Below are 23,706 nucleotides of genomic sequence, written 5' to 3'. Positions count from 1 at the left end.
GTAACCTACTTCCGCTATTGCCGTCAGACTTGACGTATAGCTTGCAGACATCAATAAATGAACACCGGATGTTCGCTCTTAATCTAGGATCAGTTTGTTGGGCCTGAATGAGGTCATCGGTAACAACCATGCTCTATATTACCATAAGTATGTGGACACCAGAACATCACATTATGTGATTTCTGAGCATTTAAAAATATGAATCTGTTGCTACAACACCATCCTCACTTTTGGTTTATCTTGGAGATGTTTGATAGGCAACAAGTTTTACCCAAAATGAATTGGGAAGGTCATTTGTGGGCCTAGCTTTTTTGTATCAGCTGGGTGTTCCCGACACTGGATAAAAATAGCAAATTGTGAGCTACTTACTAGTTTGAAGGAAAACACACCTTTAAAGGCCATGATAAGTGCCTTACTATATGCTCAGTCCTACTGTAATAAATGAACTTGAGGCCATAACTTGAGCATCATTTCAGCATTTACTTATACATATACCACCCACCTAGACCAGACCAGGCACCCCCACCCCACAGACACCCCAAGACACTCCTTGATGGCAGCAACCATCCCCAGCAGGATGCAGCCTGACACAGACACACACACAAACGGTTTAGGAACAACTAAAAAAAAACATGAAGAACAGCACAAGGTGTTGACCTGGCCTCCAAATTCACTAGATCCCAAACTGATCAAGTATCTGTGGGATGATCCAGGCCCCTCCCCTCAACGCATAGGACCCAAAGGCCCCCACTAACAACATTGTGTTGCCAGACACCACAGGACACCCTCAGAAGGTCCATGTCTATTCTCTGATGAGTCACAACTGTTTTGGAGACACAAGGGATGTTATGCCTGATCGGTGGATATCTTGATGTGAAATACTGAATGTCTTAAAACAAGTTGGAACTGAAAAAAGGAACACATTTTTTAAGTAGTCACAATGTTCTGTTGTCTTTAAATGATGTTTTTCTTGTTTTGTTTTCAGCTGAGAAGAACTGCACACTTGAACAGGGAATGTGAGAAATGCAAACTGTTGCCTCAAAGATGGAATTAGCACGCTGTTGTCTGATATACAGTGCAGTAGCATCAAGGTTTCCGTAGCTAATATTACAACCACATACTTTGTCTCATATTTAGTACCTGTTCCAGAAAGACGCTGTTTGCTTTAAAAAAAAAAAAAACCCACTTCATTAAAGATTATTTTTTTATTTGCCCAAATACTTGAACTACAAGGACATACTGTAAGAACACCCTCAGCTATATAAAACATCAAATTCTGTCAAATGATCAGCAGTACAAACCTGTAAAGCTTCGCTGTCTTAGATATCTCTATAAACCAACAAAAGGGAGAGAAGAAACAACTAAAACAGGTGAATTAACCAAACAATTCTCCCCCGTGAGTGAAAGACTCACTGGCCTCGGAAATCACAGATGAGGGTTTGCGAAAATTAAAAGTACTAACAAAACAATAAGCACTCAATACAAAAACAGTATTTACAGAAAAGATTACAGTTCTTTTTTTTCTTTTACCCCCTAAGTCCACTGGCAACTCAGGTCTTCAAATCCCTTTTACAGACTTCCACCATTCAGTATAATCAATGACTTTCCTTTCCCCTCCCTCAGTTTATTTATATAGTCCACGCTGGTTTTGTGATGAAATTTGTAAAGGTCAAAATCAGTTCATTAACAGGTTATTAATAGTTGCCATGTACTCAATCTTTCTTGAGATCCAAAATGACATAAGTCTTGTCAACGATCCCATTTCCGGTAATTGATGACAAAAAATTCCTTTGGGAGAAATAAAAAGTTTTAACAATATCTACATTCATGGTGTTGGTATGATGTCCCCACACAGGCACATACATGCACTCTGCAGTCACGACATGGTATGCAACATAACAGCAAGAACAGCACACAGTAAAGCAAAAGAAACACACACACACACACCCTCGTATATACACAGTTCTGTGCATGCATGCACGCAAACTCACACAGAGGGACAGATTTACATTAAGTGCACACTTTTTTTGGGATAAGCATCAGACTAAAACCCATACGGATTACAGTCAACACCAATAAAATTTCCAAGACAAACTTGAAATTAAAGATAGATGACACCATTCACATAGACATCCTCGGTGATCCTTAATGAACTGGTAGAACTGAAACAAATCGTTCAGCAAATAAACAACAGCTCAGCAAAGAAACGTGAATGATGTATTCATGGGGAACAAGTGTTATCCCCTTAATAACATTCTGGACACTGCTAGGCCAGAGCAAACTGTTGAATTAACTGAGTCAGACAGAAACGTGCCGAACTGAGGGACTGATACTACGAGACATGTCAGTTCCGTTAAATATGCAGTACCAGGAAAGTATTCAACCCCTGAACCCGAGGACAGTGGATGGAATCAGGCTTTCAGACACCGATGACTCTTTAATGTCTAAGTGAAACCAGACTGTAGAGATGGATCAAATATTGAGTATTAATACAAAACTAGTACATTTTCTAACAAAAACAAATTGGGAACATAAGAAATTTGGCACTCTAAAAACCACATTTTTTAAAAAATGTTTAGGGCAAGCTCTGTTAGTGCAAGAAGCACGTTAGTTAAGTACAACTTCAATCAAGCTGAGGATTTATTTCTTGAAAGTTGCCATTTATTCACCTCAGCATTTTTAGTTAATTTTTTTTAGATTAAGTTGATGAAGAGAAATCAAACTGATATCAACGTTAATGTTACTTCTGTGGTGAAACACCTCCAGGCCTTTAAAACACACCCAAAAGATTTACAATTTACCACAGTTGTGACAATATTCTTTTTTTATAATTACTGTCAAAAGGCCTAATTACATCCACTTTGATTAAATGTTGTAAAACAATAAAACGTGAAAAGTCGAAAGGGGGGGGGGGATGAACACTTTATAGGCACCGTCATCTTTTAAATGCAAACATGGGAAATGGGAAACAATGTTTTCTGAAATTTTCCAGCAACCAAAACAAAAAAATAACATTCATCATGGCTTGATTTTTTTCCTGAAAAAATACCACCTCTTTAAGAACCAAATCATAAAATCTACATCAACAGCTGAAAACAGAACACGAGAACAATCTGGAAATAAAAATTCAAGGAAACATTCTGAAGAGTGCAATTTTTCAGTACCCCGCATCCCCCTCCCCTCCCTAAAATGGCCCACCATGCTGTGTTCTTTGGCTCAATGAAGCCTGTTCACAACTCATGCCGCTTGTCTTCAACTAAACATCAGAACGATAAAATAAACACAGGAGAGTAATGAATACCCTCACATTAAAACTCTAACCGTAAACCATTGAACCTGTAATTTGAGATTGGAACCGGTAGAAATGTTCACAACATCACCAAACCAGTGGGATGCTGTTTTTGGTATCATATGGCCGTTAGACGACAATCACACCAGGATAGGAGGGAACATTTTGGAGACGGGGGCAGGTCCCTCCTTGAGTGCAGATCACTAGCCAGCAACAAAAAGTGTGTGTGTGTGAAATGGATGAGGCAATGTAAGGGCTCCCTCTGGTGGTGGGAGGAGAGCAGGGTTGGCACAGTGGCAGAGCTCCCTGGACTCTTGGCTCAGCTCAGCGCTGCTCAGTTTGTCTCAAGAAGACGTTGGCCCGTTTCAGTCTGAGTCAGAATCTGACGTCCCTTGTGAGTTGGACTCACTGCTGCTGTCCTCTGACTTGTTCTCTTTGTCTTCCGCCTCATCATCATCTTCATCGTCTTCATCATCATCGTCGTCGTCCTCCTCCTTCTAGATATGAGAAAAGAAAATATGCTCAGTACAGTATTCGGCATGTCATTATATTTGTATCCTACCAAAAAAAGATGTCCCTCACGTCTTCATCGTCGTCATCATCGTCATCCTCACTGGATGAGTCTGCCTCAGAGGAAGCCTTCTCCTGTTCATCATCATCGTCATCCTCCTCCTCTGTGTCCTGTGAGGACAGATTGCCCAGTATTTACAGTTTGCACACAGCTGATGTATGGCTTCTATGACACTAAACAAAAAAATGAGAATGCGCACTTACCGATTTCTTGGCCTTTGCTTTGGGGCCTCCTGGTTTTGCTGGATTTCTTCTTTTCTGAAACATTACAATTGAGAAATATACATTATTTAAACACACAAAAGAAAGAAAGGCTAATAAATGAATACATTAAAGCTACTGCACATTTTCTTTTCCAAGTTATATGTAAAAGATGACTTACTTGTGCATTATATTCTTTATAAGTGTTTCTCTCTTGTGAAGACAAGCTCTGTGAAAAGAAAGAAGTGTTTGTTAAATAACAATTCTTCAAATCAGAAATATTTTAAGACAACCAAGAACCATTTCTTACAGCAAGCCACTGCTCCAGCTGGACTTTGTACTGCCTCTGCTTCTCTTCTGCAATCTTCTTGTAGCGGTCTTTATCCTTCAGCGGCAACCTCTGCCAGCGGCTGCCAATCTCAGTCATCCGCTCTTTCATCGGGAGATGATTCAGCTCTCCGTTGGAGAGCATCTCCTGAGAGAATTTCTGATATCCGTTTCTAGAAAACCAAAAAGCAAGAAAGAATATATAGATGTATATAGATGGATAAATAGATACTTCATTTATTCCAAACTGGGAAATTTCACCGTTGCAGCAGCAATGTACAGGCATACCATACATAATATATCACAAAAACTAAAATAAACAATAAATATAATACACAATATCTACAAGAATGAAATATAAACATATGAAACATATCTGGGTTTCACTAATTTAAACACGCAGCAGAGAGAGTTATGTTTTACAAACTTACGATGGTGGTTTCTTGGGTTCCCCTTCAAACTTCATCTTCTTTCCTGCAGGAATGACAGGAGCTGGTGAGCGCATCTCACACAGGTCTCTCTGTTTAGGAAAGATAAGTAAACGATTAGCTCTCACTGGGACTGTATACAGATTTTGAGAATTTCACGGCAACTGCCTCTTACCTCATATCTTTTCTGGTCCTCTGCTGCCTTTTTGATCCACATAATCTTCTCTTTTTTCTCCATGGTGCTCCAGGTGTCTTCCATTGCTTTCTGCGCCTTTGGCCGGTCATTCTGCAAAGCACAGGATCACATTACATGCCTTTGATTCTCTGTATTTTCCAGCTGTTTTCTTGTTCTGATCAGTGTGAGTGTCGTGGACTATTTTCAATAAATGTTTCAGCTGTTTAGTGTCTGTGTAGAAACAGAGATAGAAATGTTCTGCAATAAAATGAACGATGAATACATCCCTATCTTACTTTCATTCTAGAGTTGTGAGTCTTGTCAAAAGCTGTACAGTGTGGCTAAAACATGGCTCCCAGATATTTATAATGAATCTAGGAGTCCTTCTTACCTTAAATCTGGCCAGGTAATCTCCAATAACACTCTGCTGCCAGATGTCCTGTGCAGTCTTGGGAGGGTCCGGCAGATGACTACGGTCCTCCTTCTCCTTCTTCTCTGACTCTGCTTTCAGGACCATTTCTAAACGTTTATACTTCTCCTAAATCAAAAAGACAACCAGTACATCAGAAAACTGACTGTAAAATTGCACATATCAGAAAGGGTTGGCAGATGTGACATTTTTGTTACCTTCTTCTTATCTGGCAACTCATTCCACATGCGTGCCAGAAGTCTTGAGAGCTCGCTATCAGAGAGGTCGGGCCGTTCCTGGTGCAGTTTGGGACGCTTCTCCTCAGAGAATATGAACATGGCTGAGATGGGCCTTTTGGGTTTCTCTGGACTGACCTACAAGTTACAAATAAAAAGAAATAATGTACTCAAACTGTTTTTTTTCGGATTCGAGCATTTCTAGCAAAGCAACTCTCAAAAAACATCATAAATTATGCTAAGATGGCACAGGCAAAACTAAATTAACTGTAAAGTTTGCTCTGGAAAAATGTACCTGCTGTCTTACCTTTGCTTTAGAGTTTTTCTTTTTGGAGGCAGGACTGCTGGCTCCACTGCTCTTCTTAAAACCAGGCTTCTCCTCACCCAAAACCCGCCGCTGCTCCTCCTCTGATAAACTCTACACATCATATATAGACAATATTCATTAAATATTCTCAACAGTGAGGCCGAAACATGCAAAGAATCAATGAAATTAAAACATACATTGAGGTGGAAACAAAAATGAAGACTTACGCTGAGGAATCTGTTCATCTCAATTTCATACTCCTTCTTCCTCTGAAAAAATACACAAATATGAAATTTTAGACAAAATTTATGAACCTGATTTTTCAGCTACGTGACGCGATGACTGACAACTCACCTGTTCACAACGTTTTTGGTATGCGTCCTTCTCGTTCTGTTTCAGCAGCTTCCACCGCTGGCTGCACATCATCATACGCTCTGTGCTGGGAACGTCCTTCATGCTCGACATGAGCTCGGCACAGAACATTGAATAACCATTTCTGAAAGCATTTACGCACCATGCATTAGTTGTAATAACTCAAACTGGATAGTTCAGATGTGTCTGTTGAATATTTGTGGCAGAGACTCACGGTGGTGGTTTGTCAGGTCTGCCGTCAGATTTGTCCTTCAGGTGCCTCTCTGCCTTTGTCAGGGTGGATTTTACGATATCCTCCTGTGTCATATTTAACTCCGGGTGCTGCTGGATATACTCCCGCATCGTCCCCTAGAATATTTAAAACACACACAGTTAATGTGGATAAAAATGCTTGTACAGGCTTTGCTTAACATAACACGATTCCCGCTGTCTCACCTCATACAGTTTCTGCTGTTCTAGGGACTTGGCGATCCATTTGAGCCTCTTTTTATCAGACAGCTGCGTCCACTGTTTGCCAAGACCGTCCTTAATGTCTTTGGTGGTCGCCTGTTTTCAAAAAGGAGAGTTAACATCTCTGTGAAAGCATGCTTACAGTAAAGAGGCTGCATTCCATATGTTTTCACTGCCTAAGCTTACATCTGGGCGCGTCTTAAGGAAGGCCTTCTTTTCATGGTTATACCACAGCTGTTGGGGCGTCTTGGGCTTCTCTGGTACATTTGAACCTTTCTTGGCCATGCTCTCCACAAGGTCTGGGTGTTCTTGCCTGTTTACACATCACAGAACAATAATTAGGTATCATTTCCATCTTTTGTGATGCTGCAGGCATAAAAGTTTACATGATTAAGCAGTATCAAATTATCTCACCTGAATTTCATCATGCTTTGAACAAATGTTTCCTTGTCACGTAAGAAGTCCTCAACATACTTTTTCTGTAATCATATAAAAAAAAAAAAACAAGAACATTTTGAAACTGTATCAAAGAGCATAACTGCCAAATGCAATCATCTTGTCCTTTGTCTTTGACCGACCTTCTTCTTGTCAGGCAGCTCTCTGTATTTCTTGGAGAGGATTTTAGTGAGGTCCAAGTTGCTCATCTCAGGGTGCAACTTTGCGTATTTGGCCCTCTTTTCCATGAAGAAACGGAAGTATGGAGTCAAAGGCTTCTTGGGGAAATCTGGATGTTTCTGTACATTGTATAGGAAGAAAGACGTGAGCATTGAGTTCCATTTACTAAACTAATTGTCCAATAGTTCAATGAAATGTTGATTTGAACTCACCTTTATTTTCTTGCCCTTGTAAGGGTTCTTTATGTAGTCTTGAGCGTCAATTATCAGTTCCGTTAGGGTCCTGAATTTACGTATCTGTGACAGAAAAAAACCAAACGTACATGAACACCGTGGAGAACTAAATTTGACTTAACAGCCTTGCTGTCGCTAAAATATTACTTAAACGGGGTTACCTCTTTAGAGACCTCCTGCCACTTCTGTTTACACATCTCGGCTGTGTAGGAATTGAAGGCCACCTTCTGCCAGTCCAGGTGGGACTCTGAGGTTTTGTATTTAGTCAGGTCTTTCTGAGGCAGGGCCAATTTCATGGCCTCCAGCAGTTTTAAGAGGTCCTCCTGCGCCCACACTGTGATCATTCAAAAACAATAAAAGACAAAAAAATAATCAATTGATCTCTCAAAATGTCCATTAAGTTCCACTTTGTGTCAAAAAATTATTTAGACAAGATAAAAGTACTAATTTATCTAGTCATAATAGTTTCTGTTCATTATAATACCTTTTAAACATCACCAGTATACTAGTGGACAATATATTATTGCTGGATCAATAGACTACAAAAACCTTGCCACTGGTATTTATATATTTCCATATAAAAATTGTGGGACACAACAAAGCACCTTGGTTGTGGGTCGTTGCCTCCATTTCTCCATTCATTTGTGAGTGCACTCTGTCAGATCTACAAAAGAAAAAAAAATAATGTTATTAAATGTATCTAGCAATCCATAATGTACACTTTCATACGTATTCACTTGAATGAGAAAAAGGTAATAAATTATATTTTTATATGTTTATTATTCATATGATTTCTAAAATAAGTGTTTTCTGTGTGATATAAAAGTGATGATTTCAAGTCATGGAATTTAAATTTGCGTCGACATAATGGTTTATGTTCATTACACCGCCCCTTAAACGTTTACGCTACATGGCGAGACATAGGCTATTGCTTGTGACGGCTTCAAATCTCAAATAACACTGCGGAGGGCTTCAACTAGCACAACTAGCTACGACAACAGGCGTCTCCGTCGAGCAAAAATTCGTCCAGTCGGAATTTGGCGTATTAGCACTGTCCTTTTTCCACAACGAAAGTATCGTGGACACACAGGAGCGACCATTTTCTCGCTTCGCTCGCTCGGTAATGGAGGATTTTCAGTCGGGAGCGGAGGTTGGGGAGGATCCACGGAAGGAGGAAGCGAATGGACGTGGACGGACAGGCAGCTGTAGGCAACCAGCTGACCACGGACGGGGGATCTGCTTTCGGTCTCCGAGAAGGAGGAATGGTAGCTTGGAAGCACTGCAGCCAAATACGCCACTCGGCAGAGGCGCCTCATCACCGATGGTCGCGGATCTAGCTCCGCCATGCAAACCTATAATCGTCTCCTCGAATGTTTACTAAAACCGAAGCGAGGAACTCAAAATAATATTAGTTTCCAGTTAATAAATGGGTTTTAATTAACATTCACACGTCACTTTATCCGTGGTTTTGGCGTTTAGAGGAGGGAATTGTGAGCAAAACCTAGAGCATTCTTCAGCGAGGCGTAGCCGAGCTGTGATCCAATGATGGCGGCTGCTCGTTGTTCATCTTGTCCTTGATGGCCCCAGCTCAATGTGGAGTCCACCGTGTGACCTCGCTGCACTAAAACTATCGATATCACAGTTTATGTAACTAAATAAACCGCCATAACCTGCACATGGAACAGCTAGACAACAAATATGTTAAATTTCATTATAATGACAACATGATAAAAAAAAAAAAAATCGTTGCTTAGACATTACAAGGACAACCGAACCAGCAAAATGTTGCTTAAATTCAACATTTCCTCGATATATTCAAAGCCATACCATTTGACAAAATGTTTTTAATACAAAGCTTTAAACGTACTGGTGGATAAGAATATGTTGTGTCCCATGGTCGACCTGGACCACATTTACACGAAATTGTGTTTACAACGAATAATTTCGACACTTAAGGCTACAATATTACCACCCGTAAACTACTTTTAATAGACTCCGCATAAAGATGGAAACACACTTTTTTTTTTTTTTTTTACACACTAACAAACTGTAATAACGTCCGAGGTTGGAAGGACTTGCGGAGGCGCAGGAAGAAAGAAGATAATGGAAAATATTTTTTTAACTGCCAAACATTACAGCATCGACCCTATTTCACGGAGTTCATTTTAACAGTAACGTCTGTAACACTGTAGCGTTAAACGGCGTCTAAATTGTTTGAACTAACGCTCAAATGAAACATGTTAAACAACCGAGGCTGAGTAGCTGCTGTGGCGCGAGAAACAGCTCCAGGTCCGCCATGCTTCAGCTCAGCTCTACAGGAAACCTACCGTGACAAGGTCCAATGGCGCACTGCAAACACAGAAAAACCGAGCTTAAAACTAGAGCCAGGGCGTTGCGGACTCCCTTCCCTCGACCCGAAAACGCATAAGCGAGGACAAGAAGGCGGGTTCTCCGAGCTCGGTCGTCGGTGGTTCTGGGCTAGTCAGTGAGAGAGAGAGGGGGAGAGAGAGGGCGAGTCTCTGCACGGTGAGATATTAAACCGAGATCCCTGATGGCTAACCGAGAGAGGCGGCTGGCTGTTCCGCCAACAGCCGCATGGAGGTTTCGGCGCGGAAACAACCGTTTATTCCCACACGCACATACCCTAGTTATAGCAAAAATAATCGAGTTTCGATTAAATAAATTGTCTCGAAAGAGTCGCTGGGTGTAAAATTAAGAAAATCTCACATGTATCGCCGGGTCTTGCGTCCAGTTTCTTCCCCGCTGTTTGGGACAAGAAATTCGGGTATGGCCGACCTCGTCTGTACCCTACCACAGCGGTCGGTTTATTTTCGCTACTACAAAGACGCTACCGAACGAGGCGTTTTTAATGGAAACAAAAACAAACACTAAACATAGAATTTTCGAGTTTTATCTCTTTTTTTTGTTTATTTACCGCGCACTCTGGTCGTATTATGAAACCGAGCGGCTGTTGTGTTGGCTTACCTGCTTCTCGGCGTGAGCTTCGGCGTCGCTGTGGAGGAAGAAGGGGAGGGTTGAACGATAGCCAGCACTGCGCCGTCGATCCCGGGCTCCAGTCCCCGCAGAGATGGTCCTTCCCCCCCGCCTCCATCTCACTCGCCGTCTCCCTCCACTCAACGCGTAGCAGCTTTCCTCTCGCCATCCAACCATTTCGCTACGTCGAGGCATCCACATTTTTGCCGATCTCGCACCGTTGATTCTGAACACAACCGAGGGCGATTATTTCTACTCTCGGAGGCCGACCATGTCACATATCCAGCGGAAAGTTTGCACAGCGAATATTTTGATTAATAAAAGGCAAACTTGTGTCAGTGTTTATCTAATTTAATGCAAATGTATTATCTTACGCACTCCCTTAAAATAATTTATATAAAATATTTTTTTTCAAAGTTTATCATTTTCACTAATTAGTGTCAAACTTCGAGTTAAGAGATAACTAGCTACAAAGTCTACAAGGCAGCGTCCGTGTCTGTTCACATTGCTCAATATAGTAAATAGTAAGCTGCTGTTTGACAGCTTCATTTTGGCCCAGCATGTTTTTTTCTATTCAACTCCACCTTGTGTGTTTGTGGGCGGAACCCCGGGCCATCCAATCCAGTCAGTCCGACTCAAGGAAAACAAATGACTTTCAGGCATTGGGCCTTGTTAAATAGTGCGGCGTTCAAACACTGTGGGGAACAATTGGGCTTCGTTGTATACGATGAGGCATAGACATGGAAACTGTTCATGCAAGAGACTGGAGCATGGAGGTGAAGTGTTCCGAAAAAGACATAATGAAATAAATCATAGTATGAACAAATGTTTAATTTTTCACATTGTGTTGCTAAACATGTTCAAATATGTACAGGTCTTCCCAGCTGCTTTTAATTCAGAAATATTACCCTTCAAACGTCTGTAATTTTAACAGTGTATTATTTATTTATAATGGTCCTTTAATGTCATTCTGGCCAATAAAGGAGTATTTAAGCAATAGCCAGGCATTTACTGACTTGATCTGAGCCAAGACCTAAAATTGGCTTGAGGAAAGTACTGAATTTAATTTAATATAGAATAGAATAGAATAGAATGTCTTTATTTGTCATTGTGGTACAACGAAATTTAATTAATTAATTAATTAGAAAGTGCTGGAAAGAAATAAGACCAGAAATAGTAGTTGTTAGTTCACATTTTTCTTATTTATTTATTTATTTATTTTTTGTATTAATGTGTCACAAATGTATGTGTAATGTAGATGTAATGTTAAATCATAGTAAAGTAAGTATTCTTTTGTATTTTTTATTCTTGGTTGTTAATCATCTGAAATTTACATTAATTAAGCCATACAAAATAATGCACTTCAGATCAAAATCTGAACAAGAAAACTGTATTTCTGTTGCTGTCCTCTTTTTTATTTTGAAAAATACACATTTATTCCATGTCCAGCAGAGTTCAGAGTATCCCCATGTTGTTTTCATTTAGTAGCAATGAGAAGCTGTAATTTACATGACCTCCTTGAAGGCAGCATGCAGCTGAGTGGCAGACATCATGGTCCAATCAAACACCCTGTATTTTCTACTTGGAAGATAAAATGAGTAAAACTAATCCTGAGAGTGATATAAGATGTTCCTCATATATGAAAAAACAAGTACTTTAAAGGCTATTTTTTATTTTTAATAAAGAGAAATCCAAAGCATGTACAGTGTTTCAAGCACACAAACATCACACGTAACATAAGATGTATTACGCAAGATACATTTACAAAGAAGTTTTTTCCTGATCAAGTGACCAGAATAACAATCGATTAAAACAATCATGTCTCATCATTAAGTAACTACCATTACTACTCATTTTATGATCAAAACAATTAAAAACCTAATATAAGTGCATGTTTCTATACATAGCCCAACTGAACATAAAATACTAATTTGTTCCATAAATGATACACAAAACAACAAATTAAATGAGGCAAAAAGTGAGAACTGAAAACATTTCAAAAGGCACATGTGATGGTCCCTCATAATTCATGATTTGTGCATATGTAAAGAGCTTAACTTAAGGTGAGATCACATTATAACATGGGTCGATCTTTGAAGCCATGCTGTAGTAAGTTAGCAAAAGAAAAAAAAACTTTTATAAGTGGGGAAATGACCTTTTCCCTGAATCAAAATACCACCCTGTATCTAAGTACATAAACAGCCAATGACAATACTTTAATTTAAAAACAAGGAAGCATTTTAGTGATGCCAAAACTAACGCCACATGAAAAGATGAAATAATAAAATATGGAAAAAAGACAGGTAGTAATAAATCTTGACGACAAAATTAATTAAATTCTAAACTCAAATTCAGCTGCAGGAATGATGTGTGAATCTGAGAAATGACAAGTATTTCTTAAAAAGAACAGTTTGAAACTGCAAATACGTAAATTCACTTGAAAGTTTATGAACTGAATATTAATGCCATGGTAATGAACCTGGCAGTGGTCACACACACTCATCCTCGTCCTCGTCCAGTACCACTTTGGCATCATCTGCATCCAGCTGCAACACGAGCACATCCAGTTACAACACAGAAACTCCTCATATAACATGACAGTGTGTGAACGAGTCTTGAATGTATCGGAGTACTTACACATTTCATCTCCTTGACAGAGAAGAGCGTGCCAGTCATGAACATGCGAAGTGGGACGGTGAGAATGAGAACGAAAGGCAGAGCAAGAGAGAAGGGACTGATCTTCACCACCCACAGGACAGCCAGGCATATAAGTTGGATCAAGGTGAAGAAATGCATCTTCATTGTTCTCACCTGAACAAATGACAACACAGGAGGGAGTTAGCAGAGGGACAAAAACTAACATGAAAATGCACTAAATGCCAATTTGCACCATTCTCAATTACAGAGCTAAAGAGGACTAAAGGAGTCAACAGTTCTTGCTGAAGAGTCTCTCAAACAACAACACGACCACAAAGAGGCACAAAATAACACTTTGGTGGGGAGGCCTTTCACATGTTTGCTCCGGGACGCATTGTCTCATAATCTGTCCACAGATTCTGATCTGTCCGTATTTTTCACACAGTTTCACACAAATATTGAAAGCACTTTTTGGAAGAAACAGCATCCAAAACAGATAAATACAACATTCAACACAAAGTGGGAACAAAATTGAATACGTTTATTTAAGTGTTTTTTGATTGTTGTACACGGTGTATAAACTGATGCATTTAGAAAATGACATAAGGCTGTAGCACATGAAAATGTATAATAATTAGTAACATAAACTGGAGGATAAATACCTTGGTAGCGTAAGCATCAGAGGGATGGTATTTCTTGGGAGTGATCAGCAGAAGCATCCTGTCCCACATCTGGATTCCACTCAGAGAGGTGATACCCATGTACAGGAAGATGCCAAACAAAGCCGTCATAGGAATCATCTTCAGTATAGGCTCCATGAAAATAGAAACACCTGATAGAAAGACAGTGAGTTATCTGATGGAAAATGGTTCTTTATTCTGACCGTGCTGTGACTCTGTCAGCTCCGTAGATGGCAGCACTTACCGACCATGATCGCCACAAAGATGCCACTGATCCTCTGCTCAATCACTTTCTCTATCTCCGGTTTGGGGCCCTTGCTCATGACAGTGAGAGCGTTGGCGTGGGTAACAGATCGCACAGTGGCAGCACTCAACCAGGGCACCCCGAAGATAGAGGAGATCCCCCCCATGGTGACCAAGAGGAGCAGATCAAAATGGAAACCAGAGCCTTTCATCATTTTCCTTTCTGGTTTGCTCACGATCAGCCTAAGATCCACAGAGAACATTGAAAATAAATGGACATTTTCCAAAAAGCTTGTTATTTATTATTGAAGAACATCACTCACGTAGTAATCTGGGACTCAAGGAAGATGAGGATGAAGACGAGCAGTGCAGGCACACAGGAGGCAGCCATCATCCAAATAGGGAAAGGCTTCTTTTCTCCCATGGGGTTGATGAACCAGCCTCTGACTTTAGGGTTGGTCACTTCAATGCCTTTTGGCACAACCAGTTTCTACAAGGAGTCAGGGTTTTCATTCAGAACGACACAAATGGAGGCAGTACTTTGACCTTCTTGTAATTTTGTACTGTGAATTTTTGAGCTGAAACTATTGTTTCAGTTCAGCATGTGCCAAGCTAAAGACAGATTATTCTTCCTTTCTATCTGTAGCAAATTATTTTGAAATATTTTTGGGGGCAGACAAAAGTACCAAGAAATGCATTTAGGTCATTTAATTTTATGTCTGTTGGTGGTTGCTTTCAAAAATGTGATTATAATAGTGTTACCCTATGTGGGCATTCAAAATAAGTTTATTTGTTAAAATGTGTTACTGAACTTAAATGTGTCTTCAGTGAGTATATGGATTGTTGATTATTGTTCAAATAAAAGTCCACATGCTTGAATTTATGGCCTCCAAAATTATTGTACTTGTTCTTGATGCGTCCTACATACCCCCAAACCAAAGTTTGTACCAATAGACTGAACCATTTCCCCATACACTCTATTCAACAGGCATAGTTTATTTTAACTGCACACAGTACAAGCTTGAAGATGTTCTGTTCTTCTTCCACCACACTTACCTGAGTGTAAGCATCTTCAATGCAGATATCCACAGCGATCATGATGAAAATAGAAATGGGGACTCCGAAATCTCCAATCAAACGACGGATCTAGTGAGACAAATAGCAAACAATACAGCTTGGTCAAAATCAGTTTTTATTTAAAGGGTTTTTCATTTAAAATACTTCAGAGCCTCTTAAAAAGTTGATTTTACCGGGCCGGGGAGGTAGTGACCATTCTTAAACTGACGAAGGAAGAATGCAATGAAGAAACAGCCAAACATCAGGCACATAGACAGCAGGGCGGTGTTGGGATATGCCCTTTCAATCTCCAGCTCCTTAACGGTCACGTTGCCATCTGGATGGACCTCAACGTGCTCCTTTATGACGGGGTGGAAGGGGTTGTCCAGTGAGTCATTCAGATGTTCGTAGTTCAGGATCAGAGGGTGGGTTTTGAAGATCTGAGGAAGAGGAGAAAGAAAGAGAGCGAGTAAGACTCAGCAAATGAGACAGATGTGGTAGTGGCCATGGGAAAAACATCTCTGTCATGTGAAATGGATGGAGGGGTGACATGAGGAAACCTTGATGAGCTTATTGAAGGTCTCATAGATGAAGATGAGAGAGATGAGGATGGAGAAGATTTCTTGGGTGAAACGGCTAATGAATCGGACCAGGAAGCTGCCTTCCGCTGCCACGATAATGACCACGATCACTATCAGCCACATCCCCACCCAGATGCGGCCCACAATGTACTCCATGCCCTGGGAATGGCAGAACTACCGTAGAAAGGAAGAACAATGTTAATGAAGGGCAGTAGCTTCTGAAGATGCTTTTTAGGAGTCTTGAAAACCTGTACATACAGAGAAAAAAGCTTCCTCAAACACAAGCAAGGGTCCAGAGAAGCCAATAACAAGGACAGGCTGGGCAGCAATGAGACAGAAGATGACACCCTGGACGCTGGTGGAGATCATCAGCTCTGACACGCCCATCAGTTTATCCGTTTTGTCAGCTAGGGGTTAGACATCAGAGAGAATTAATACTAATGTTTGTTCAGTGATGTCCTGCATATGAATCAGCAAAATTAGACATGACTCTTTTACCCAGAAGTCCTCCAAAAGTGATGGCTGGGGACAGGGCTGCGAAGTAGATGAAGATGATGGCAGCAAGGACCTGGGGGTTCAGAGCGTCTGTGTAGTCACTGATGTAGTGGCGGTAACGGCGCTTTATGTCCTTCACCATCCCGCCAAAGGGATACCCTGTCCGGGCCAGAGGGTCCTCCCTCGGCTCCTCTGGAGGTTTGTCAACTAAATTAGAAAAACAATAAAACCCAAATTTAACACTGAACATTCTAAATCAAGTTTCACACTTGTTTGTTCCCTGTTTTAATTTTTACATCGCATAAGTGTCTTAGGTGTTTATTCCCACTTGTACGTAAAGGTGGCTGCTTAAGAATTAAAATGTTAGTTTACACTGCTGGGTGCTATAAACTGCTGACCTATGACCCTGTCTCCAAAAGCAAGGCGTGTGTCAATGGGACGAAGTCTGTCACGCAGCATTTTCTTCTGGAAATCAATTACTGACTCCAGCATTGCCTTATCTTGGATCTCAGTGGGAGGAATCACAATGCTGCAGTCCATGAAGTCAGCGATGGCATTGGTCAGATCTTTGTCAGTCTGGGCCAAGTAGGCTTCCAGACAGAACACCTGTTAGAGCAGGGATACAGAAAGCTTTCATTCACCTGCACTAAACAAATTAGGTTACCTTTCCACAATCCCTACTTTTTCCCATCTCTCTCACCCAGTCAGCCATCAGAGCACCCATGGCACGGCCACTTTCAGTGTAATCTATTCCACTCTGGCTGGGGCCCACCAGTATGAAGATGAAGCGAACGGGGACAGAAGACTCCAGAGCAGACTCCATCACCGCAGAATCAGTGAGTCTGACAAAGGCCACCACTGGTTTCTGTAGGATGTCCAGGACACCTGTGGAAAACATTCAATGTTAGCCAGAAATCTTCCAAAAACACAAAAAACTGTGGGCAATTGAATGCATCATATAATTTGTACATGCCAGAGAGGACAATTGAGGCCTCCACGTTGTCAGAGTTGTCTCTCTATGAAAAGAAGTGCAGCAGTACAATAAATGTTAGCCTAGTTATGTTAATACAAAACTACAAAACTGATAAATAGATAACTGTATAAAAAAAATGAATACCTTCTTTGTAACAGAAAAGGTCTGCATCTCAATGTCTCCAGAAGGAGTTACCACAGGTCCCTCAGACTGACTGGAAGAGCAAATAAAATAAGAATAAAGTGCATGCTGAAAAGATATTTGAAGCGTTTTGCAGAAGAAATGGGGAAATACAGGTCCCGTGGTTTACCTGCGTCTCATCAGCAGAGCTCTCAGCAGGCCATCTCGATCACTGGAGCGGATCTCATTCTTGTTCAGCAGCTCATCGACCACTTTCTCAGCAATAGACGACAGACTGCTGGCACTCAGGTCGAAGATGACAGCACCTGAGGATATGTTAAAGGCGTGATCTAACAGTTTTAAGTATTTATATACAACAAGTTACAAGACAGTTGCATTTTTTTCAGATATTGACACTTGCAGCTGTCTATTTACTGTTCAATATTCACCTGAACTCAGGGTCTTGCGGAGCTGAATCAGGCTTTTAAAGGTGAGATAGGAGACATGAGACTGGCCCCACTTTCCTGTAGCGGGGTCATAGTTCTCCTCATAGCCCACCCAGCGACTAGTCTCCTGCCAGGTGCTGCCCTGGAGCTCATTCAGCTCCACATAGGCCTGGGGTAACGCAGTGTAGTTAGTTAAAACACACCAACAAATTATGGTTTATTTGAATGAACATTTAAAAAGAATGTGGACTAACCTGAGCGTCCCCTCTTGTGGTGGCATTGGTGTTCAGGTTCAGAAAAGCTGAAATAAGGAAGCAGAGGAGTGATTCTTTGCACAGATATGCTCTATTAGGTCAAGTCACAGCTGGATGGACTGCATTTACCCTCTGAATCACTGGGAAGGACGATGGCCTCCTGGGGTGGCTCATTTTCCTCCTCTTCATCATCCTCCCTCCTTTCAAGGTCAAAGAAGCTACTCTGACCTGGTGAAGTCCTAGTGGTGTGGAGAAACAGAAGTAAGAACTAAGACCAAGGACAGAAACAAGGGTGTCCACTAGTTCCTTCAGTCAACCTGACAGGAGTGATGCAGCTCTTTAGATTATTTTGAAAATGCATTGTCATTATGAATTTTAAGCTTTTAAGTAAAATTGGCGAATTCCCTAAAATTCATCTAATACGTGTCTCAGTCAGTCAACAAAGTTGTCCCTCTTTGTTGAGTTGTCATTTTGTGTGCATGGCCACAAGATGGCAGGATTGCTCAATCTGTTCCTCTGCTAGTTTCTTATCAGTGGTTGGCCAGGCCTGCTTCCAGTCCTGAGTTAAGTTTTTCAGAGTTTGTTTAGAGTTCTTTACCTTCAGGTTTTCACTCACTTTAACTGTCTGAGCATGACCATGGCTTTAATACCACATTTGGATTACAGGGGAGTTCTGCATTTAGGACAGATAATTAATTGGATATCACTCGGAGCTGCAACATTTATAAGTGCTTAACTGTGTGAGTTCTTGCAAGATGTATCAAGGCATTTTTCTAATTTCCATATTAGAAACATATTCCCAATCTTTGCCAGTAGGGGGCAGCACAACAGTTATGTTTCTGGTCGTCTGCTGAATTCATGACAAATTTTTACTCTGCTTTTAGCTCAGGTTTGGTCTCCACCATGAGTACCTCTTTGCTCATGAGGTAGTCTGCTGTTTAGTGATGGACACGCAGTGTATGTAGTTGTTTTCACTTTACACATCTGCCAGGTGGAGATTTTGGAAGTTAAAGGTAAGATACACTCAGTTTGCTAAAACACAGAGTCTTTGATAAGGAAATGAACTCACAGTCTCAGTGGAGATGGGAAGGCTGAGTCATTGTCTTCATACGACATGTCACTGCCCTAGATAAGAGAAACATTGAAGAAAAAGAAATGGAATCAAGTCAATGGATAACTGGATAAATATCTATTACAGCAAGACTGATTGAAAATGTAAAAATCTTCCTTATAAACAAAAAAACAACTGAGCTTCGTCCTGGCAGCAATAGTAGAGCTCGTTGGCCTACATTTAAAAAATCTTAGTGTCAGTATTAAAAAAATTAAAAAAAGACCAACCTCCTCAAAACAAAGATTGTTTTCCATGGATGTTGATTGTCTGAACTTCAACGTTCAGCTACTTTTATGCATTCCCTAAGACAGAAAATAAACTAATTAACACAATGACACAACAAATAATCAGATCAGATGGATGGAAGGTTCATTTAGAGACAACAAATGAGCCACTGGGGACAGGATACGTTATATTTTAATAGTACAGTTTCACCTGCTAGGCGTTTTGACATATCCCTAATACAGACAGGTGCACATACGGCACCCAAAGCACAGAATTTTGTTTACTAGTAAGGAAGGTGTTTCTCAGTCATGTACTTGTTCACAATAAAGCCTGGAGTAAGAGCTTTTTAAGGCACCTTTGATGAAGATGCCATCCACCATTACACAGCCGCTCTCAGTTTGTCTGGAGAGCTGCGGCTCAATACTGATAATCAAGCAGCCGTTGAAAACATGAACTACGTTATAGTTCAAATAGAAGACGCACAGAGCCTTATCTTAGGGTTACACCCTTCTTCCAGGGACCTCTATTCTTTTCAGTAGCAGCGCATTAAAGAAAATGACATTCTATGCAGACTGTGAAGCTATTGCAATATGAAGTAATAGAGAACATTTTATCAGCAAGACTCATAAATGTATAGTTCTTATAACTGGACACTCTTTTAGTGGATTTGATTTCTAGTAAAAAAAACAATGTCTACCAGTCATTCTTGGAACATACAACTCTACTGATATGGCCACAGCCTGCCAACAAATTATGTTAAGGAGAAACTGACATTTAGTTTAGTTTACTAGCACTGAGAACATGCAGATATTTTAACACAAAGCCAAATTAAGGAAGTAATATATATATTTTTAAAACTGCAACAAACTATAAAAAAGGTTTGTTGATGGATCGTGTGTTCAAATGAAGTTGTAAAAGTTGTTTTATATGTTATAGACTAGAATTACATTGAATTACATGAATGAAAACATTCTCGACTCTGGCCCTTATCTTTCAAACATGATAGAGACATAAAAGGTTAGAATATCTGTCCTATTGGGGTACATCATATAGCCACCCTGTTTGACCTTGATCTTTAGTCCTGCAGTGACAAAAATGTGTCTGACCTCTGGCCTGAGGAGGCCACACCCTTACCTGTATGCAGGTACTCCCACCTGGTCTCCAGCACAGGAAACAGCACGGTCACTGTTCAGTCAGCCTCAGCGAGCCCGGTGACGAAATGAGCCAGGACCAAAGAAATGATGAGTACAGAGAGCAGTAAAGAAGCGGGAACACCCATAAGAATCTACGTCGACCCGGAGAAGTGTAGGACCCCACGATTACTCTGGTTGCTGAGCAACCTAGCGAGGGGGTGGCGTCTGTGACAGACAAACATCCCTATCAGACATGGACACCTTGACACAGGGGTATCCCAGCCCTTATTTGCTTGCTCCTCCCTCTTAGCATGACCCAAGTCTGAGCCCCAACAGAGACTTTGAGAAGAACCTGCAGGCTAAACTCAACCTGTGTGAGGGGCACACATGGGCCAAAGTGGGTAGAGAAGGGGGCAACATGCAGTATCAGGAGAGAATCTTTCTACGTCATCTTGTTTATGTACTGGGGATTCCCTCGTGGTGGTGGGGGTGGTGGTGGTGGGGGTCCAAGTGATAGATGTGAACACATTAAACTTTTGTCATTGTAGCCCTTAAGCTCACTTGGCCTGTCACTAGTATATGTGACACGGCAGAAAGAGGGTGAGACATCCTCTACCGCTGACTGGAGGTGGACGCTGTCGGCTGATGAGAGATACTGACACACAAGACAGACCGGTGAAAGAGCAAAACAATAAAGGCTGATGCAAACTGTAAAACAACCAAAAAAGCAGCATAAAGGCTCTAAAGTGAGAAAATGTTGAAGCTCATAACATCAGAAAGGCGCATCAAGTGCAAAACGTGTAAGTGTATTAAGTGTAAGTACAAACAACTATTTACTTCTGGCCTCTGGATTAAAACCAAACAGGCAGTCTTAAAAGCATTTGTGATATCTTTAACTTAAAAGTAGTCACAGAGATCATGGCTGGGATCACTGACAAACCTGAATGTCTTTTTGAGAACTTCAGTATCAGTTCAGAATTAAGATGTGTCACTGTATTTGGCCAGTAATTTTAGAGCTGAGGTCAACGGCAACTTGTAGAGAGTTGTTTTGGAAAAGGAGGGATAAATCAAAAAATAAAGTTTAAACACACACCTTACTTTTACTATTTTTCTCTATCACTCTGCCTCTCCATTAATGCACAAAACTTTTTTGGCTCATTGTCTCACAGAAAAAAAGAGCTCACCACTAAGCTCAAATCACATGTATTGGGGTGCTAAAGAGAGCTTTTTTACAAAAGATATTTTGTCTTCTAAGTATTGAAGACAACACAATCTTAAATATAAATGCATTCCATTCAAGATGCTTTACAAAACCCAGCCTGAAACCCCCAGAACACTCCCTTTTAACAAGAAGAAACAGAAAATGAGACACATAGTGGAGGTCCTGCTTCTGTGTGTTCTGTGTGCTCATTGTCACAGCTTACTGAAATAGAGGAGCCATCACTGATTCACCTGTGCTTTCTCTACAGTAACAAAACAAAATGTATGCAGTGAATAAAGCTATGCTGGTGTTAACTTCTGAGTAAATGTCTCCAAAATAATTATGTATCTGAGCTCAACAGACCAGTCCAAATTTCCACATGTCTGATGTCAGTTCCTTTACTTCCAGGCCCAAGCAGTCCTCTTCTTCTCAGTGTTTTCCCTCAGTAGTATTTTCTTTGCAGCCATTTGACTATGAATGCCTAAACAGTCTCCAATCAGAATCAGAATCGGAATCAGAAATATTTTTATTGCAAGTAGATGCATCTGCAGCCAGGTCTGCAAGAACGAACCTCCCTGTGGTTTCTAAAGGGTAGCAAAAATTATAAATGAACATTTAAATAAAGGCCACTCTCCTTTGAATCCAATGCAATTTGGTTTCCGTGAACATCATTCAACAGAGTTTGCAAACTGTCTGTTTATAGAAAAGATTAAACACATGTTGGACACTAACACTTGCATTGGTGCTGTATTTCTAGATCTGAGAAAGGCATTTGACACTGTAAATCATAAAATTCATCTGTCTAAATGAACCTATTTTAATTTTTCTTTGGAGGCAATTCAGTGGATAAAATCATATTTAGAATTCAGGAAATAGTGTGTCTGCATCAACAGTGTCAAATCAACTTTTCTAGATGTCCCTGTTGGTCTACCTCAGGGGTCAATACTTGGCCCTCTGTTATTTTCTATGTATATTAATGATTTGCCAGATTCATGTGTTAATGTTGAATTTCAAATGTGCGCTGACGACGCTGTCATCTTCACTAGTGCAAAAAATATTCACGAAGCAGCCTCTGTTCTTACTTCAGCTATGGTTCCTGTAAATGAGTGGCTTTATAAATCTTGCAACTAAACACAACTAAAACTGTTTGATGATGTTCACAAAGCAACCACTGGACATCAAATATTCAGGTGTATTTTTGGGAGGACAGGAAATAGAAATTGTTTCCGAATTCAAGTACCTTTGTGTGACATTTGATTCCACACTAGGTTTCAAGAGCCACATTAAAAGAATATCTAATACAGTGAAATTCAGTTTGAAAAATTTTAAACAAATACGACCCTTCATAACACTTGGTGCTGCTAGAATGTTTTTACACTCAATGATTCTGTCGCACATAGAATATACAAGGTGTTACATGGACTTGCCTCACTTTCTAAAAAAAAAAGGGCTCACAGCGGTCTCAGGACCAGGGCCTCCTCTAGAGGGGACAGTGAGGTCCCACACAGAAAAACAGCCTTTGGACAAAATGCTCTTTCTGTAAAGGCCAGTAAGATCTAGTAATGTACTGTCTTGTTGTGTGCTCTTATTGAGATCTATTGTCCTGTCCTATGTCATATCATGTTTTTGTGTTACCTGCCTAGGGACTGCGGATGCAAATTAGCATTGTTGCCATAATCCGGCATAGTTACGTCTATTGCTGTCTGAATAGATGTTCATTAAGGTGCACTGTCCCTATCAAATGAATAAAATAAATAAATAAATAAATAAACGAACGCAGCCTAAAAATCCATCAGGCCCGGATGAAATGCCTGGTACAGGAGACTGCAGCACAACGCACAGGACCAACATCTGGTGAGACACAGGAGGAGCCCAGCCCAGAGACAACCCACAGCCCAGAACCTCCAAGTGCTTAGCACTCCAACTCCAAGCAAGGATTTGGATT

At 40.6% G+C, this 23,706-nt stretch overlaps 2 protein-coding genes across 4 annotated transcripts; both read right to left on the bottom strand.

The window, feature by feature from the left end:
- Positions 1-2,905: 2,905 nt before the first annotated feature.
- Positions 2,906-12,095, bottom strand: ubtf (upstream binding transcription factor). 3 transcript variants are annotated; one of them, XM_084571045.1, is made up of 22 exons: positions 10,598-10,781; positions 9,940-10,090; positions 8,218-8,276; positions 7,774-7,946; positions 7,592-7,675; positions 7,343-7,498; positions 7,179-7,243; positions 6,951-7,077; positions 6,750-6,860; positions 6,529-6,662; positions 6,297-6,438; positions 6,170-6,211; positions 5,943-6,053; positions 5,618-5,773; positions 5,382-5,528; positions 4,991-5,101; positions 4,819-4,907; positions 4,371-4,560; positions 4,242-4,289; positions 4,064-4,117; positions 3,872-3,970; positions 2,906-3,786 (listed from the first exon to the last, which is right to left on the bottom strand). In XM_084571045.1, exons 1-22 carry the CDS (start codon positions 10,773-10,775, stop codon positions 3,655-3,657), a joined length of 2,559 nt encoding a protein of 852 aa, XP_084427171.1. In that variant the 5' UTR covers positions 10,776-10,781; the 3' UTR covers positions 2,906-3,654. The 3 variants fall into 3 exon arrangements, with proteins under 3 accessions (XP_084427171.1, XP_084427170.1, XP_084427169.1); XM_084571044.1 differs by lacking the exon at positions 9,940-10,090 and having other exon boundaries at positions 10,598-12,095; XM_084571043.1 differs by lacking the exon at positions 10,598-10,781 and having other exon boundaries at positions 9,940-10,544.
- A 173-nt stretch (positions 12,096-12,268) lies between these two features.
- Positions 12,269-20,745, bottom strand: slc4a1a (solute carrier family 4 member 1a (Diego blood group)). Its single transcript, XM_084571042.1, has 21 exons — positions 20,562-20,745; positions 19,430-19,504; positions 19,161-19,216; positions 18,221-18,330; positions 18,092-18,138; positions 17,841-18,006; positions 17,582-17,717; positions 17,416-17,485; positions 17,272-17,314; positions 16,999-17,183; positions 16,697-16,904; positions 16,302-16,505; positions 16,062-16,210; positions 15,783-15,977; positions 15,417-15,662; positions 15,223-15,312; positions 14,490-14,656; positions 14,168-14,409; positions 13,906-14,075; positions 13,244-13,417; positions 12,269-13,152 (listed from the first exon to the last, which is right to left on the bottom strand). Exons 2-21 carry the CDS (start codon positions 19,454-19,456, stop codon positions 13,096-13,098), a joined length of 2,742 nt encoding a protein of 913 aa, XP_084427168.1. The 5' UTR covers positions 19,457-19,504; positions 20,562-20,745; the 3' UTR covers positions 12,269-13,095.
- Positions 20,746-23,706: the final 2,961 nt, after the last annotated feature.

This window comes from Chelon labrosus, assembly GCF_963514085.1.
Source record: "Chelon labrosus genome assembly, chromosome: 21".
NCBI classification, from domain to species: domain Eukaryota; kingdom Metazoa; phylum Chordata; class Actinopteri; order Mugiliformes; family Mugilidae; genus Chelon; species Chelon labrosus.
This window is presented reverse-complemented; position numbering and strand designations above follow the sequence as displayed.